Below are 18,977 nucleotides of genomic sequence, written 5' to 3'. Positions count from 1 at the left end.
CCTGTTATGTCTATTTGGTGCAAGTGCTGAACACTTTCCTAAAGTTTAGGAAGCTGTTTTCCTTGCAATTCTTTTGCCTTCTTTGTCAGGGACTGTCTTTTTTTTGTTTTGTTTGTGAAAATCTTTTTATTAGCATAGTATGTAGAGCAGTGACATGCATACATATTCATATTCGAGCTCAGTGGTAATCAGGGTGGTACATGCATGTGCTTGCCCAGAACATATATAGACATAGTTACATTGATTTTTCATTTTGTCGTTGACCGTAACCAAAGCAATTGAACGAACCCCAGTCGTACCCGATCCCTCCCTCCACCCTCAAGAAATCCCTCCTGACACTCTCTCAACATGCATATAACTGAAGTATTGACAACTGGGTCACCCCTGACACTGTAACATGTAGCTTAATCTATACACACAGGTAGGATGAGGTAGTATGGCCGATGGTTCGGGTCTCCCCGTACCCCACCGCAGTGCACCACAGTCAGCGTCGGTGCATGAAAGATTAGATCAGGACACAATTATTCCACAAGTGGCTAGTCATGTGTATCCCTGTCGTCCTCGTCATCCCCAACCTCAAACGTTCCCAACGTGTCAAACCATTCCAGCGAGATCGGTGTTTTTCTGAGACCTCTGCGTTCCTCTCGCTGCAGTGCTTCGCCTTCTGCCTTACCCCACCGTACTACCTCTGCTTTCCATAGTTCAGGGCTGGGTGGTTTGGATGATTTCCACCTCATCGTGATGGCATGCTTCGCCAGTAACAGGGCTAGGTCTGTAAAGCGTGTCGCCACGGTTCTGGTGCGTGTTGATGGTCCCAGCCCCAGGAGTGTATGTTCTAGTGTAGGTGATCGGGACAGAGCACCAGCCCTCTCAAGCGAGTCATGGACAGTGGTCCAGTAATACCCCAACTTAGGGCATTGCCACAGCATGTGTACTAGTGATGCGTCGTCAGTGTCGCATCGGGGGCAGTTGCTTTTCGCTTCAGGGAACATCACATGGAGGCGGTGTGGGGTCAGGTAGGCTCTATGTAGCAACATCAGTTGAATGAACTTGAATTTGGGGTTCCTAGCTACCTTTTTGGGAAACTGAAGTATGCGCTCCCACTCCTTGTCTCTCAGAGGCCTACCGATATCTACTTCCCATGTCGCCCGGAGTGGCGACAGTGTGTGCCCTCCCCATTTTGATGCTAGCTGTGAGCCATTTGGTCAGATGGCCGCCTGTGCCCATGAGGTAGTGCATTGTGATTAGAGGGTTCGTAACAGGCTCCTGGCCCTCAGGTGACCATTTGTGTGTAATATAATGGCGGAGTACGGCGTGCAAAAGGAATGAGCCTCTAGGGACGCCCTGTGTGGCTCTAAAGTCTTCGAAGGATAATAGGTGCCCCTCTGCAAACAGGTCACCCACGTGTTACACCTGCGTCATGCCAGGGCTCCAGTGAGGTCGTCGTGAGTGTTCCCGAGCCCAGTGGTATACCCAAGAGTGGGATCGTGGGGGCATAAGGTGTCTTGGGGGACGTGTACTTCAATGCCTTTCGCCAGTACGTTATCGCCAGCCTGAGGAGCGGCGGGGCGTCTCTCGGTAAATCCGAGCTGGGTAGAAGTAATGTGTGCACTCTCCCCTTTGCATGGTCGTCCTCCGACACATTGATCTCATGAAGATTGCGGCCCGCCACCCAGAAGGCCAGCCATTGTAGCTGACACGCATAATTATAAGCTCTGAAGTCCGGTAAGCCCATACCACCGGAGTCGGAGGGGAGCTGCAGTTTGGCTAGACCTATGCGCCTGCGGCCGTGTCCCCACACAAGTTCGGTGAGTAGAGAGTCAAGGGTCTTAAATGTCGCTGCTGGGATCAGGAACGGCAAATTGGTGAAGTAGTAGATAAGACGGGGGGAGCATCACCATCTTAGAGATTGCCGCTCTGCCGGGTATTGAGAGTGGCAGCGTTAGCCAGAATTGAATTTGCGATTTCAGCGTTCTGATGGCACTCCCAAGGTTGCCGTCTATCATCATGTCAGCCTCCCTGTAGATATGCATCCCAAGGTACCGGAAAGTGATTTCCGCCATCTGGAATTCGTGGGGGGCGAATGGTAGGGGGGTAGACATGCCTGTGGCTGCAAAGGTGAACCCATAGGACTTAGATTCGCTGATGGTGAGGCCAGAGATCGCCCTAAAGTCCTCAAAGACCTGGGAAATAGGGCTCAAGTTGCCCCTCAAGTCTCGGAGATATAATATAATATCATCCGCATAAGCGGACACAATGTGCGCCGTCCCATGCCTCTGTACGCCATGGCGGGGGCCATCAACCTGAGCCTACAGAGAATTGGTTCGAGGGCAAGGACAAAGAGGAGGGGGGAGAGCGGGCAGCCCTGCCTGGTGCCTCTCGCTATAGCTATGGGACCTGATATGTGGTTGGAGGTGCGCACCCTAGCCGTGGGGATGGTGTACAGTAATCTGACCCAGGCAATGAATTCGGGTGGTATCCCGAATTTTAACAGTGTAGCGAACATATAGTCCCACCTCAAGGAATCGAACGCTTGTTTCAAATCCAGAGATATGCAGCCTTCGGTTGTCAGGGACTGTCCTTGACTATGTTTTGAACACAGTCAGGGAGTTAGGCAAAAACTGGCAACAGGTTAGAAAATGTAAGCAGAACATGGAGTACAGCGCTGCCCAGAATCACACAGGAAGTTAGAGGTTGGTTGGTTTGTATAAGCTTTATTCGAGACAATTCTCATAAAAGCACATAAAATCAGAACAGTTACACAAAATACATAATACAGAGTAAAAATTCATTAAACACAGTGCAGCTCATACAACATTACAGATAAAACAATTTATACCAATACATAAAAGTTTATTAATTTATTAAAAGGAATCCCTGATTACCTACAATCCCCTAAGGACCGTCGTCTTATCGCCCAAGCCCAACCCATGTATTTGGCGACACCCATGACTATCGAATCCTGATATGTTGTACATAGGATTCTTAGGGCCACGGAACTATCGCGTGTCCCCAAATTTTTGCATACCGGCGAGAGCCATTTCCTCCTTGGATTCACATAGGCTTCACATGAAAAGAGAAAATGGCCTAAGCTCTCCTCGGCATTTTCACAGGCAGGACATAGGCTATTAGTGGGTCTGTGCCAACCAGATGTCAATTTCTTAAGAGGGATAGATCCTGACCTTAACTGGAAAATGAGTTTCCTGTCCATTGGTACCGTGATATTATCCCAATAATTTTCTAGGACAGGTAGAATTTTAGTCTCCAGGAAACGACCAGACATTGAATCTGCCCTGGTGTCATTCAGCATCTTGCCTCCCACCCAATCCCAATATTGCTCTTTGAGGGCTTCTTTGCTTGGGAAGGTTTCTCCCTCGGGGTTATTCCAAAGGTTTGAAAACCCTAGATTTACCAACATGGTCTTCAGATGTTTTAACCATTTTATCTTATGGAAGGTATCTTCCTTGATTATCCACAGAAAGCCCTCCGCGTACTGTCTTATTTCCGGAGTCGTCCAGAGGCGTCTCCAGTAAAGAACTGGTCGCAATCGAGCTCTGTCGACGATCGTGCGTCTACCAAGCTCCATAAACAATGGGATTAGGGGGGTGCTCTGCGGAAGTCCAGTAATCCCGCGCATGAACTTGTTCTCGGAGGTCTGAAGAGCCATCAGACTATTCCAAGCCCATAGTTCAGCGCCATATAAGGTGGCACCCAAAACCTTCGCATCATACACTGTCAGTGCGGGTTTTATAGGTTTTGTTTTTGATTTACGGTGGTCCCCCCTTAAGGCACCTGATAGCTGCTGGTGCTTTAGGACTACTTTGTTCACATGATGCGTCCAGCCAGTCCCCCCCGCAATCTGCACTCCCAAATATGTAAATTCATTGACTATATCGAGCCTGCTGTTATTTAGGGTTATCTTAGGATAGCTTCTACTTCCAGCAGAGAAGGCCATTAGTTTAGTTTTTCCTACGTTTACCTCTAGCCCGTGCTCCATGCAAAAAGCATCAAAAATGCTTAATGCACGCTGCAGCCCCATGGGAGTCTTGGACAAAATAAGAGTGTCGTCAGCGAACATCAGGATCGGAACCCTGGTGTCCGCCAACGAAGGGGCATCGACACTAGCCCTCAACATTCTCTCGACTATCCCGTTAATAAATAACGAGAAAAGTAGAGGGGCCATAGAACAGCCTTGCCTAACACCCCTTTCCACAGGGAAGTCCACTGTTGTCTCACTACTTCCTCCCCATTGGACTCTGGCAAAGTTGGATTCGTGCAGTCGCATAATTAATGTTAGCAGTTCTGCAGGAATCCCCAGCTTTTGGAGCACCGACCATAGCTTGTACCTGGGGACTAGATCGAACGCAGCCCGCAGATCGACAAACGCGGCATACAGGCTGCCCCTTCCCAGCTCAACGGTTTTCCACCTCAATATTGTGAAGCGAAAGACCTGGTCAATGGTACTAGTAGCTCGCCTAAATCCCGCTTGATATGGGGAGAGGGCGCTGTTGTCTTCTACCCAGTCCATTAGCTGGTTTGTTACCATTCTCCCGACTATTTTCTGCACGGTGGCTATTAAGCTTATGGGCCTATAATTTGCAGGCAGTGAGCGATCGCCCTTCTTGTGGATGGGGATAATGGTTGCACCTTTCCAAATGTCTGGAACCACTGCCTTCTTTGCTAGGGCATTTGCTACAAGCAGGATGTATCTCGCCCATCTAGCCACGTCATGTTTAAAAATATCAGGGGGGATACCATCTGGGCCTGGCGCCCTCCCACATTTCGCAGAACTGATGGCAATTTCTGCTTCACTGAGGGAGAATAGATCTTCGGTTGCATAGGCCGGGGTTATATCATCAGCTGTCACGGATATATTACTTTCCGCGTACTGGGGCCCGAAATAATCGACCCAGGATTCCACTGGTACATTATTGTCGGGTTTTGCTGGGCCCGCATCACTACCCCACTTGATAATTTTCCAAAATAACATTGAGTCTTTGTTATCGGAGGCTTCTTTTAATTGGGCCCAATGGTCTTCGTCCCATTTCTTTTTTGCACGATAGATGGCTGCTTTGTACAATTTCCTATGCTTAATCACTGCAGCACGATCCCTGTTCCTTATTGCCTGCCCCAGATCTAGACGTGCTGCTCTGCAATGATTATCGAACCACCTACCCACTTCTTTAGTTTTCTTCCCTTTTCTTTTCTTTATAAAAAAACATGGTCTTAAAGAGGAGAATAACTTATTGTGGATTTCAGTGATAACATTGTCCCCGGGAGCCACTGGGACTGCAGCTTCAATCTCGGAAATTGCACCATCAACCTTATTAGTGATATATGTCATAGTGACTTCGTTTGCTAGCACCTTGGGCCATTTTAACCTTCGCTCATCGTTACTTAAAAGAGGGGTTTCATCGTGTGTCTCAGTAGGGTTTCCTGAACCTGCATTCCACCACTTATGTGACACACATAGGGGGTTGTGGTCACTTTCAACCCGGGGCCTAACTGCCATGTCAACAACCCCATTCCACAGCTGGAGACTACACAATATGTAGTCAATTCGGCTCCTATTAATACCATTGTCGAAAGTGAAACTGCCCTCCCTATCACCAGGTGTCCTACCATTGAGGGCTCTTAGACCATATTCCAAACATATTCCATTTAACAGTAAAATCTCTTTTGTCCATCGCTTCACAGATTGTAAGTTTAAAGATGGTACTCCCCAGAGATTATCCTCTTCACACTCATTAAGGTCGTTTGTGCAGTTCAAGGGTTCAAAGGTCCTGTTTAAGTCCCCAGCGATTATCTTTGCATTTCCCTGGGAATTGACCTCCATAACATCAGACAACAACACGATGGTGGATAGATTTGTTACTTTGCAACCTCTCACATAGATATTGTATAAATCTATTGGTTGGCCTTTTGCAACAGAGATTCTAAGGGCTTGTAGATCACTATTTCCCAGGTCAAGGATTTTTATATCAATATGCAAACCCAGTCTGACCCACACTGTTAGGCCACCCTTTGGCCGCCCTCTTCCCCCTTTTATGGCTGGTATATAATAATTCAAGTAACCTAAGCAAAAGAGTGGATCACAAGCCCAGGTTTCTTGGAAACAACAAATATCAAAGCCACTTATGAAATCTACCCAAAGCTGGGAGTCCAACTTGCTGGCCAACCCGGCGACATTCCAAGACAAAAGGGTGCCAATATCTGCATTTGTCCCGTCCCGAGCTTTGGCAAGCGGAGATTCATGGGATGACATTGAAATTCCCATTAGACTAGCCAGCCTATCTGAGTCATCCATTGAGCCCACAACTAAATCATCCATTACAGGGTATAAGGCATTTGGATTTGATGTTCCTAGTCTAGAGCCACCTTCTTCGGCCACCCACCCAGCCTCGGTGTTGTTCTCCTTTATATTTGTAGCAATAATATTACCACAGACATCACCTAACGCCTCTACTTCTTTTGTAATTCCGCCCGTGCTGTCAATACCAGTGTGTCAATACCCCCAGCCCGAATCCTGCCATCCTACATGGGGATTATTGTGTGTATGTGGAGTATAATTAAAACTAGCATGGGGAGGTGGTAAAGAAACAACTGGCCATTGCGCAATGGGGGGGATTATGGGCTCGTTTAGTAGGCTTGTAGCTACACTTGTTGGTCTGGGGTAAAAGAAGGTGAGGTCCACAATACCAAAACCACCCTTATTTGTTCCCCATCCCTGCCTTGTTATCCATCCCACCACCCTAGGATCTTGAAAATTAACCACTATACATTCCCCCCCCAGGGTTTTTGGTGTATAGCCCATCCAGTCTATTCTCCTAGCCCCTATTATTAGCCCATCAATACCACCCGGCAGAGGACGATTTTCCTTTAACCAGTGCATGGTCTTGTTTTTGAGCATCTGGAAATTTTCTCTCTGTCCTGGGGGTAGAGGTGGTACATTGATGAGAACTGCCACATAGGGGAAGGAGTCTGGAGTTAGATTGATTGGGGGTTTTCTATGAGGTGGCTTTGGCAAGGGCGTTGGGATTGATTTGGGAACTTGGGGAACAGGTTGAAGGGCAGGTTTCTGCACCTGTTTGCTATTAGCTAGGGGCGCTGTTGAGGCTTTAACAGCCGGCTGATGAACATTAACCCCATTTCCTACCCCCTTGGTGTTTGTGGGTATACATGTGTTGGTAGTTGCGCTTACAGATGTTGGTGCTTTACCCACTTGTTGGCACAAGGTAGCCACAACGTTTACAACGGCCGGTTGGTTTTGTGGCTGGGGTAATGAGGGCTGTATGGGATGTGTTGGATTCGACTGCGATGGTTCAGAACCCGAAGTCGCTTTATCGGCCCTAGCTGTGGGTTTTGCAGTGACTTTTGCTGGGGGTTTATTTTGTTTGGAAGGTAAAGGGGAGCCGTTTCTAGGATTTCTACCCTTGTCCTGAATGTGGGGGGTATTCACGACCTGAGGGTTTGAGTTTGTTTCCACCCTGCTTGCTTTGATCAGGGATTTTGTAGAATAGAAATTGTCTAGAGTTTTTTGCTCAAAGTGGTTTAACCTATCAATGAGTTTAGCAATTCTATCCTCAATGGGAGTGAGTACCAGTCTAAACATTTTTTCCAGTTCTGGAAGCACATTTGCGAATAAAACATCATTGTCTCTACTTGGTACTTTAGGAACAGAACAAGAATCGTCCACTTTGTCTTGGTTATCCTGAGAAGTAGGAATAGTTGATATTACACATCCTGTTCTTTGTACTGGCTCGTTAACTGTATTCCCAATGTTCACGGATGTATGTAACTTCCTAATTTTTGGTGGAGGTCGGGCCATTTTTTTGCATTTTTTTACAGCAGCTGGACGTTTCCTTTTAGCCCCAGTTTTAGAATTGGCAGGTATAACTTGATGGCCCAAATCAGAGGGCGATAATGGGTGAGATGTACTACCACAAGTATTGTTTGAATCTGTCGCGGCAGTCTTGATTATGTTGTCACCCAGGGCCTCAGAGCCTTCGTTTGTAACTGGAAGGCTCACTGATGAAAGAGGGGTTACCAAAGTGGGGTAGACAACATTTGAAGACTTGTCCGTAGAGTTCTTAAGTATTTCAATGGATAGCCTACGCTCGGCGCGCTTCTCTGCCAAAGTTAGTTCTTTATCTATTGCCAGTGAGCGATTGAAAAAGAATTTATCTAAGGGACCAATGGCCAAAGGGCCAGACTCCGTTGGAAGAGACATCAAGTGACTGGTTGCAGGACTTGTATTAGCAGCAGTCGCCATAATGAATACAAAGTAATACAAGGGAATCTGTGTCACTTACTAAGATAGATGGTGTATCACACAGTCCAGGGGGGGTGGCCCTGCCCGGCCTCCTTCGGCCCCGGACGGCCACAGACGGTCCCGCCCTTGTCCCGGGCTTCTCCCGGCGCCCTCCCGCGCAGCGGGGATGTTACTCCTCTTTTATTGCTGGCTGATTGGTCTCTAGGGGCGAAGTTAGAGGAGAAAAAGACCCAAAGAGGAAGCCTGCACAAAGGACACGATGGCTAAGACTCAGAAAGGACAGGCACTTGTGAGGAGTTTAGCATTCAGAATAACTACACCCAGGACGAATGTGCAAGACATATATATGAAGCAAAATTAACAATAAAGGGAATGTGGGGTAAAGCACTTGGGAGCTCTACACGGTAAGACTGAAGCTCAGAAAGTTCCTCACCCACAATTGTTGTTACAGATACTCACTGCAAATACCCACATATAGGATATGCATGCAAAGGCAGGGTCTGTGGAGCTGATACCTATGGTGATACTATAAACGTAACTCAAAGACAATTCTCACAGTGAACAAGAAACACCACCTAGGTTGTCAGCTGTGCCCACGGATCCTGGCAATCAAACAGGAACATGTAAGGCAGTAACAGCAAGAGGTAGAACTAAACACAAGCACGATAGACAAGGAGCTAACAAGGAAGAGTGCTTAACAGGAAAGCAAGGAAATCACAGAGCACACTTGGCAGAAGGCAAGTAAGAAACATACAAGGTAATAGAAGCAAGACAGTAGGAATAGAAAGACAGCAAACTAGGAACTGGAACCAAGGAAATACGAAGAAAGGCAGGGACTGGAAAAGGATATTCAGCAGTTAAGGTTACAAGGGTATACTAGAACTCTTGCTGGATCGGGAGTCAAGAAAACAAAGTAGCACTTAAGGCAGTGCTGGAGCAAGAACTGGGCAAAAACTCATGAGCCAAGGTAGCACTGCAAGCAGTGCAGGTTCAGGGCCAAGGGAAACTGCTGCTGCTCAGGAACAAGGAATGCTAAGGCTCAGGAGTCAAGGTAGCACTGCAGGCAGTGCTAATTCAGGAACAAAGAAAACAGCAGCAGCTCAGGAACAAGGAATAACTTAAGCTCAGGAAACACTGGAAAGCATATATAAAAAGCTCGGGGAACACTGGAAACAAGGGTTGGTCTCACCGGTACACAGCTAAAATGACCAATGCTGGACTGAAGGGAGCTGGGGCTTAAAAGAGCTCACAGTAATAATATGCATCAGGTGTGAGCAGGCTAGCTGCAGCCAGCCAAACGTGTACAGGATTCCTCCACCCATCCTTGGCCTGCAGGGGTGGAGACGGAGCAGTGAGCAGGGAATTCTAGGTAATGGAGTTTCAGGGGCAAGCAGGCTGGCTTCAAGCATGAGCAGGCTGGCTTCCAGAAAACCCTCGCTGTAAGAACACGGGTTAACCAAAAAAGTCACTGGGACCTGGGCGGATAATTGATACAGACAAAGTGGTCCCAGATAATCGAACAATTAACTCGGCAATAAAATCACTAGAGCGAATACAAAGAAAATTATAACAATATTGTTTTTAATCACAACGTGTATCGTAAAAAATCATTCATAAAATAGATACATAGTAAATCACATATAATGCCCCTAAAGGATGGGATATCCTTTGTTATAATGTTGTTATAATTTTCTTTGTATTCGCTCTAGTGATTTTATTGCCGAGTTAATTGTTCGATTATCTGGAACCACTTTGTCTCTTCCAGAAAACCCGGCATGGATTGGGAAGGGATGGCCATTTCCAAATAGTCAAAATGGCTGGAAGTCAGTATGTGCATGAATCGGAGGGTCCAGCAGCTTATTATAACAGTGCAAAGTCCCACAAGTAGGCCCCCTGGTGGAGGGCACGAGTGCGCAGGGAGCGAATTGTGACATTCTTTGCATTGGTGATCCCCATACCTCTTTGTGATGCAGCAGAATGATGGAGTCATTGCTTTATTGAGGCTTCCTGGAGGCAGCGGAAGGCAGCTGACCACCATTGTTCCTCTAAAAGATTGTTTTCTTCCTGAAAGGGCTGCTGCTTTTTCTTCCATCTGTTTCCTTTTTCAGAAAACCATTTGAAAATGCTGGAAACTCTGGCTGAAGGATCTAAACTGAATGTGAGGGAACTCCTTTCTCTTCCCTAGCCCAATGGGCATTCAAGGTCTCAGCTTTAGATTTTATTATTTAGAGGTCTTTATCCACCTCAGGTCCACAAAGAGATGACTTGTTAAAAAGTAACTATTGCGTCTATTGTTGAGCTTGTGGGGGTCAATGATGCCACTCTAAGCAAAAAACTAAATCTCATACAGACACCATGAAAAATAACCACAGTAGCTAGGTCTGCTATATCCCTCGCAACACCAATGAGTCTGTCAGAAGTTGATATCACTTATTTAACTACTTCCATGAAGTCCTCTCTTGGGAGATACTCAACAATTGGCTCGTTGAATCCTAGAACGGTCATAGCGACTTAAGAAAGCTCAAAAGCTGGCTGCTTTTACAATGCTTGCTGACGTCTGTCAAATCTTCGACATGAAAGCATCCATCTTCTGCTTTCTTTAACAGAATAATTGAAAAAAGTTGAGACAGTTGCATTACACTTCTTTTTTTGCCACCACTAAAATAATTTGCTGGTACCAACTCTTTCAGACACCTAGGAAAAGAGTCAGGAGTTCTGAACTTCTTCTCCATACATTTAGTCAAGAGCCAAAGAAAAAGGGGTTGTGAAGGTATTCATCATGGGTTACAAGGAACCAGGCACCAATGGAACGAGCCTGAGGTCTTGTCTCGATAGTCTAAAAAGCGTATAGAAAGTGTAGTCTGAAAGTTGACTTTCTTTGCAGCCCTATTTAATTGCTCATGGAATGTGACAGGGCCATATATTGGCAAGATTCTTAAAGGTATCCAGACAAGTCGGTGAAAACACACCAATTAGATGATGAGGAGAAAACAGAGTTTGAATCCTGAGTTGCCTTTGTCTCCTTGGATTGATAGATTTAGAACTTCAGATGTGATAACGTCTGTGGCTATGTATGCATTTCAGAAGTTAACTTCTTTTTATATTCTGTGTCATTTAAGGAATTTTTCTCTTTATGTTCACAGTTATGACCAGTGAGAGAGGTGGAGTCGGGGTGATCAGTTGACGTGTTGTCTGCAGACGTCTTCATCTTAATCTATTTCGGAACAAATACAGGCTTTTTGTTGGCCGTATCTCTTGGACAGGAAGCCACTATCAGGTATTTCTCTGGCTGTAGGTAAGTGTTGAGTTACCTTCTATTGTTTATAGCAGCTGTTCTAAATGATTTGACTTCTATGGACACCCACTGAACTACTGCTAGTTGCCAGTGACTGTGGCCTAAGCTATCTCGACTATTTAAATGTAAAAAAAATACACAAAAGTACAAAACAAAGTATACTTTACATTAAACAAATAAATTATGAAATATTTTATTCCAGTCAATAACATAAACTACATTATTCAAAATGTTTGGTTTAATGGAAGCTCTGAACTTTTCAAAATGTTTTTTTATTTCTAAAAGGCACAGCAATATGCTTGCCCAGATGTTCTTAACCTTTTGACTTCTGTTGACCGCCACTGAATCGCAAGTGGATGCCAGGTCCCCTGGCTTAATAAATTCCTACTATTTGAACCTCTAAAACAATGCACAAAAACACTACAGAAAAAAGTATGCATCCAATAAATACACAATTTAATAAATATTTTATTTATTTCACAATTCACTTTCAGCCGCTGAAAGCTAACGCACATAGGCAAAATGCTATCTGGGATGATTATTGGGTTTACCTTTCTAGTTCACACGATGAATCAGACTTCTCTGAAGATGACAATGGCCTTGGTGAGGCCAAAGGCTAATTGAGAGATACAGAACGTGCTGTAGCTTTTTTCGGGTCGACTATCATTCTCATGGATTAGCCTGTTTGTGTCTTTGTCATTATGCTAGTTCTTTCAGAAAATATTTTGAATAGTATCTGCTTCTCATTTTTAGGCCACATGTATATGTAATGTAAGAGGTGTTGATGGGACCTCATACAAAACAGGGATGTTATGTTATGGAACTGTAGTGTATATCAAATATTATAAAAATGTCACATTCAAGATTTGTTAAAGGAGAAAAAAAATCAAAATAATTTATTAGCTCAAAATAGATGTTTTCTATGTTTTCTAGTTGAAATCAAAAATATTCCCGAAATTATTTGTTCAATGTAATAGAAAACTAAAGATCAAATTTACAAGACACAGTTTATGCAATTATTAAAAAGAAAGCAAACAAAATGTTCAGTACAATGACAAGAACATCATGACAATAATATCCCACCTGGGAGTAGAATTAGAGTTTCTTGTGAACAGTTTAGAATTTTTAGGTAAATTATTGGAAATACATAGTGTTCTCCTTCATGAACACTTTCATTTTGATTAGAGTTCAACCAAACAACTTTGATACTTTTTTTTAAGAACAAATCATGTTCACGTTTATTTTTTTTTAGTTATAAAAATAGGTACACTGAATATTTACCTGTGGAACCTTTGGTGCTTTTTCTTCCAAAATCTGTATTTTCATGGTGATCAGCACCTTCCTCTTCTTTGATGACAAATGAGATAACACCAGTTTCTAAAAGGAAAACATAATGCAAATTACAATTTTCACTGAGTTGTATGAGTCATCACAAGGATTGGAAGAAAAGAAAATGAAAATGCACCTGAATCTGATGCCTTTATTCACAGTAAGAGTTAGGGTGCAACTAGAAGACTAGAGGTTATGTGAAGGGCTGAACCAATCTATAAGTTTATTTCAAAGTGTCCATGAAGCATCCTACATGAAATCAAGATTTTATTTACTTGTTAAAACATAGGTCTGTTTACGAATTGATTACTATCCAAGTAAAAAGTCATCGTGATGTAAATAAAATCAAGATGTTAATCTTAATGATTCACGGAAAACACCCAGATTAGCATACCAGAAAAGAAATAAGATAACTGTGACCCTACTGCAGAAGACCCATCTTGCCCCCTGTTGACAGTAACTTTGCTACAATCAGCAATACGCAAAATACATCTCATCAAATAACATGTACTCTATAACGATTGCCATATCAGTTCACAAAGGCTCACCATTCAAATATGTCTGCATTATAACAGACACAGAAGGCAGCTATCTGAGAGTACGGGGATTCCTGGAAGACACATATGATATGCTTATTTAACACGTATCGACTGAAAATCGATAGCCCAAAATTATTTGAGGGGATGATATCCACACTTCAAAATACAAACATATATAGATAAGTTCATAAAATTCTTCACTGATGGCAGAAATACAGGAAGCAATGTGCAACCATATTGTTTGTGACCACTTTTTTCATACATCTGCTACAGCGCGGCTCCAAAAATTATTTCTAATCATTACTCACCATTTCCCTGAAACCTTTAATCAGTGATACACGACGATACCAACTCAGTATATGACAATACTACTTCTTTGACACAGACTAATGCACTGTGCGACTTTACTTGCCACACTTCCTCTGCCTGCAGACAGAGGCACTAGCTTCACGCAACACTTGGAAGCTTTTTCTGAACTACATATAACGTAATACGAACTCAACAGATGTTAGTCATAATTCTGTACATCAAAGTCTATACATAATCCTAGCTAATTTCCTTAGCAACCATCACTCTGCTACCAAGATATAACTGCTACAGCGCGGCTCCAAAAATTATTTCTAATCATTACTCACCATTTCCCTGAAACCTTTAATCACACAAATCATGCACCAGTGGGGCCCATTACACTGCGCATTTACTCTGTTCACTTACACTTGGCTTAAAGGCTCTCGGTGAATCATAATGGAGAAATGCTGTAACCTTTGGTGGAGCGTCTAAAACCTATTTAATATTTACACTAGAAGTTTAAAATATTTTACCATGGTTTTATATTTAACACTTTTATTCAGACACACCACCATAATGGCAATGGATCTGCTAGAACGAAAATTAAGCGTAGGAAGAAACAAAGACCAGCTTTTCATTCTTCATTTCTCTAATTTTATTCAAAGCAAACTTTTAGTATGTCCGACATTAAGCATTTATTAATTCTTTATTCAGTTAAAACATTATTTTATTTCAGTAAATCATCATTTATTTTAAAACTCAGAAATAGACATTTTATTTAGAAAATTCAGCAAAGTTTTAGTAAAGAACAGATAGTTCCAATTCAATCTCTCCTAACATCCCTGACTAACACCCTCATCTTATCCTGTTAGTCCTGCAAAGAAAAATAGAATTAATCAAAGTCTCTTACATCCAGGAGTCGCTCATCAGCCCGGCAGCATCTCCAGAAGAAATTGTAAACGCACTTGCTTCTAAGCAAAATCAGGGGTTTTTATACACTAATTGCCTAACTCTATCTATCTAAAAGTATCTATCACTTTCTTATTCAATCTCTCATTGGACATATTCGGGGTGGGTGAGCATCATCTCACCATTACAACATCATTTTCATGACAACTCAGCAAATTTATAAAGGGTCTTTGTTTAAGTCAGTTTGTGGCCTAGGCGCTTCCTCGAGTAGATACATCAACCATCTTTCCCAGGCTCTGAGCATTACATCGTCCATGCTTGGCACCCATCCTAGGTTCCGGGCCACAGCAGCCTTGAACCTCCTTGAACACCAGCAGTTCACTCTGACTTGCAGATTTTTGGCACGCATGCGCTGTTCAGCTCTTGCTCACAGTTTACCCGCACGTCCATTTTGCTTAGGCCTCAGAGGCCACTTTTGGAACTATCACAGAAACAAACACAAATTCGTGTAAATTATTGAATTTAAACCCATTCTGTTTACCTCCCACCATACTAATATTTCCCATTAGTCGTTACCTAGCAAATGAGCCACATAAAAGCGTTTTATACTTACATAATCGACCTTCTCTTTGCACAAAACGTGTACAAAAAGCACATTTAAATAGCGTTTTGTTTATAACTAAGCAGCACATTAGTTCACAACACTAACATTACATATTAGCTAGTATTATTGCAACATGCAAGCATGATTAATATTTCCCACGTGTAATAATAAAAAATAATGTGTGCAACTTATTCTATGATTGGTTATTTTCACAAAACATGCAATTAGTCAATATTAACGTTATGGAACATTGTTTTCGAGAGGTGTACACAAAATTTTGTGTTTGCCACCTCGCTCCATCAATTCCCTCATCTGGTGATTTTATCCCCAAATAACTCCCAAAATTTTGGAAAATTTATCAGAATATGTTTCAATTTCTTTTGTTAATATTATCTATACTTTCGTTTCTTTCTCTTTTGAGTCTTTGAAAAACTTCTCTTTAATTTCTTCCATTTCTATTTCATTCTTTTCTCTCATTCTTGCCTGTTGCTCTTCATTCCTTCTCCTTATTGACTTTCTAAAATCTCTTCTACCTTTGTATATGCAGCATAACCTTATCATAAAAATTACTATCACTAAGATTGTTATCGGTATTAGTATTTTACCTATAATTGAACTACCTATTTCTTGAAACCAATGCTTAATTGCTGAGAAACTTTTACCCAACTTTTCAAGGACACCTTCAACGGTTCAATTTCTTTATGCAAATCTGTAATATTTATAATATATTTTTCAATATTCTGACTTTTATCTGGAATATAAGTACAACAATGTTGAACTTTCAAAATTCCACAGACTCCTCCCTCTTTTGCTAAAATTATATCAAGGGCAAGTCGATTTAGCATAACCATAGTTGTGTCAACTGACACAGCAGGAATCCTCCTGCTGTGTCAGTTGATAATCGATCAACTATTGTGGACAATTTTCTAATTCTATTTGCATTGAACGTAATCCCCACTGCTGGTATCAGTGCTCCAAATACATCACCTATTATTTCTAACACACTTTCTCGTCTTTTCCGACTCAAAACTTTACCTATTTCATGCTTTCCATTAGTACCTCTCCCTACATGAAAAATTTTAGGAAAGACCAAACCCACATAACATGTTCCATACCAATGGTCCAGTAATCTATAATAAGCTCTATTCCAACAAATGAAGTAAATTCCAGGGAAAACTGGATCATTTCCTCCTATAAATCCCCAACCTCCTAAAATTCTATAGGTATCTTCACATTGAGTTGCTCCCACAAAATAATTATCATACATTGTGTTGTCTCTTCTAATACAAAGTTTTCCCAACATTGGTGCATCTATATTGATTGCTACATTCACATTCTTATCCTCAATATTCTCATCATCAAATGTGTAATATTTAGACTTTGCATGTTTCATTTTCTCATTTCTTTTGTAAGCAATTCTTCTTTCCTCAACCATATTTAAGAAAGATTTTACTTCAGCTCTCATTTTACATGTCAAATTATGAGTAAAACCGTATTCATGCGTTAATTCATCTACTTCTAAAAAATATTCTCCCATTACCTATGCATGTTTTCCTTTACTCAATGTATTATCAATTTTTAATTTTGCAAATATTTCATCCACATTGGAATAATGATATTCCAGTTTTATAAAACAAACTTGCAATTACACTACAAGTTACTCCATATGTAAGAGGAAGGTGGTGATACGTCACCCCTTCTGACACTGATGCGGGCAATCTTACACAAACATAACAATCATCAACATTCATTGTTTTAATATAGTCAAGCAATAATTTCGAAAAAGTATTTTTAGTAAAATCGCGTATAGACCTGTCTTGATGCAACTCTGGCTTATACACAGGAGTTTCAGGTATCTTTTCTTTCTCAACCTGCTTACTTGAACTCACATTTGCTTTTAATTCTGTTAAATTAGTCTGAAAAGGAATTACAATAGCTAAAATCATCCATAATATAACTAATAATCCCATACAGATTGTAAAACATCTACACCATTTTCTAAAAATTGAACATTTCGATTTGTGGTTATTCATTGCCATTTCTCTAACAACGTTTCTTCGACCTTATGTCACCTATAGATTTCACTACACTCAGCACTCTAACAATGTTTCTTCGACCTTGTGTCAGTTTCTATTCTAAATTATGCTATATTTTAGGTTTTCTAACAAGTTTTCTTCGACCTTGGGTCAACTCCGACCTCTCCTATATTTACAAGAACCGTCTCACAGGACTTCAGACTTTTTACTTTAATATCATATACTTCGAGCTCCTAACTTTCCATTTCTCTTAGCTGACCTTTTTACTCACTTTTCCCAATTGACTTTTGGTTGTACAGATCTTCTTGACTACTATTTACTTCAACAATTGGTGGTAGGACAATATGTGTCCATTCAGGTGATTTGTACTTCTGATTTGGACGTCTCACTCTCTTTGGCCTTTGAATAGTCTCTATTTTCTTTCCCAGTGCTTCCTTTTGACTGGTAATCTCATTTACTTGATTTTCTTGCTCTTTTGTTGTGTTCACTATTTTGAATCTCAATCCTCCAGCTTCTTTAGGCCAATTGTCTCCTTTACAGACTCTCTTAGTCTTCGGCTCTAGTCTATTATGCTCCACTCTCCTAGCTCTTTTTCTTGTGCTTTTTCTTAATGGAGTCTCATCTGCACTATCATCAGTTTCACTTTCTGTGTCTTCTACTGTATCCTTGACTAGCAGCCCGTCCCGACGTTGTCCGGGTATGAATTGCTGCCGGCCAGTAGTATATTGTTTTGTAGGATTTCGTTTTGATAGCATTTCGTATCTGTGACAGGCCTGTGAAACGCTCCGATTCACAGTGCACTGCTGATGCACTTAAGAGTGCGCGTTCAGTAGTGTGTGAACTTGAGTTTCCCAACTTTATTTTTCCTTGCAATATTATATAGCGCAAACTCGACAACATGGCATGAGCACAATTTACATTACAGAAGAACACATTATTTTGTGGTAGGCACGGGGAGACAAAGCGATTTGCCTGGAATCACAGGATGTTGAGCTGATGCCGAGATTCGAACGTAGCTCCCCAGCTCTAAAGTTCGCAATTCTAGAACTTGTGGTGGGAGGTGTGTCTAAAAGTGTATGTCGGTGCTGGCCATCAATGAGAGAGACCTGTGCATTTTTCAAATGGGTGGTGAAAAAATATGAGTATGTTGCTGGAGATGTGGGCCGCCGTGCCACCAATGTACTTACCGGGGGAAGGTAAACACCCATTATTCCGCAACTTTCTTTCCGCATACCATCACTCCGCATACTTTCATTACGAAAGTACCATGACTCCGCAATGTCATTATAACGTATGGCATTACATTTTATATGCTTTTTCCACCCATACATTTACAACGAAATTCGTTGTAAATGCATAAATGGTAAAAGCATGTTTTTTTTTAAATGTTTGGATAAGGTAAGTATGGATATAGGGGTATATGTTTTGGGGTACTGAGGTATATGTTTTGGAGTGTTTGGGTATTTTAAGGGTTCAGATATAGTTTTGGGTTATGGGGTACAGGGATAGCTTTAGGGTTTAGGGATAGTTATGGGTTTTGGGGTACAGGGGTATTTTTAGGGTTCAGGGCTAGGTTTGGTTTTTGGGGTATGAGGGTTCATGGGTAGGTTTGGGTTTTGGGGTACAGGGGTATTTTAAGGGTTCAGGGCTAGGTTTGGGGGTACAGGGGTATTTTTAGGGTCCAGGGCTAGGTTTGGGTTTTGGG

At 42.2% G+C, this 18,977-nt stretch overlaps 1 protein-coding gene across 1 annotated transcript in view; it reads right to left on the bottom strand.

Moving 5' to 3' along the window:
* Window positions 1-18,977, bottom strand: part of LOC147708369 (uncharacterized) — a 319,453-nt gene that overhangs the window by 97,248 nt on the left and 203,228 nt on the right. Inside the window, exon 4 of the mRNA XM_086927093.1 lies at window positions 12,849-12,944. Within this exon, the coding sequence (XP_086783219.1) occupies window positions 12,849-12,944 (96 nt within the window). The remainder of the gene's footprint in view (window positions 1-12,848; window positions 12,945-18,977) is intronic.

Source organism: Lissotriton vulgaris, chromosome 6 (assembly GCF_964263255.1).
Source record: "Lissotriton vulgaris chromosome 6, aLisVul1.2, whole genome shotgun sequence".
Lineage (NCBI taxonomy): Eukaryota > Metazoa > Chordata > Amphibia > Caudata > Salamandridae > Lissotriton > Lissotriton vulgaris.
The sequence above is the reverse complement of the archived record's forward strand: the minus strand, read 5'-3'. Positions and strand labels throughout refer to the sequence as shown.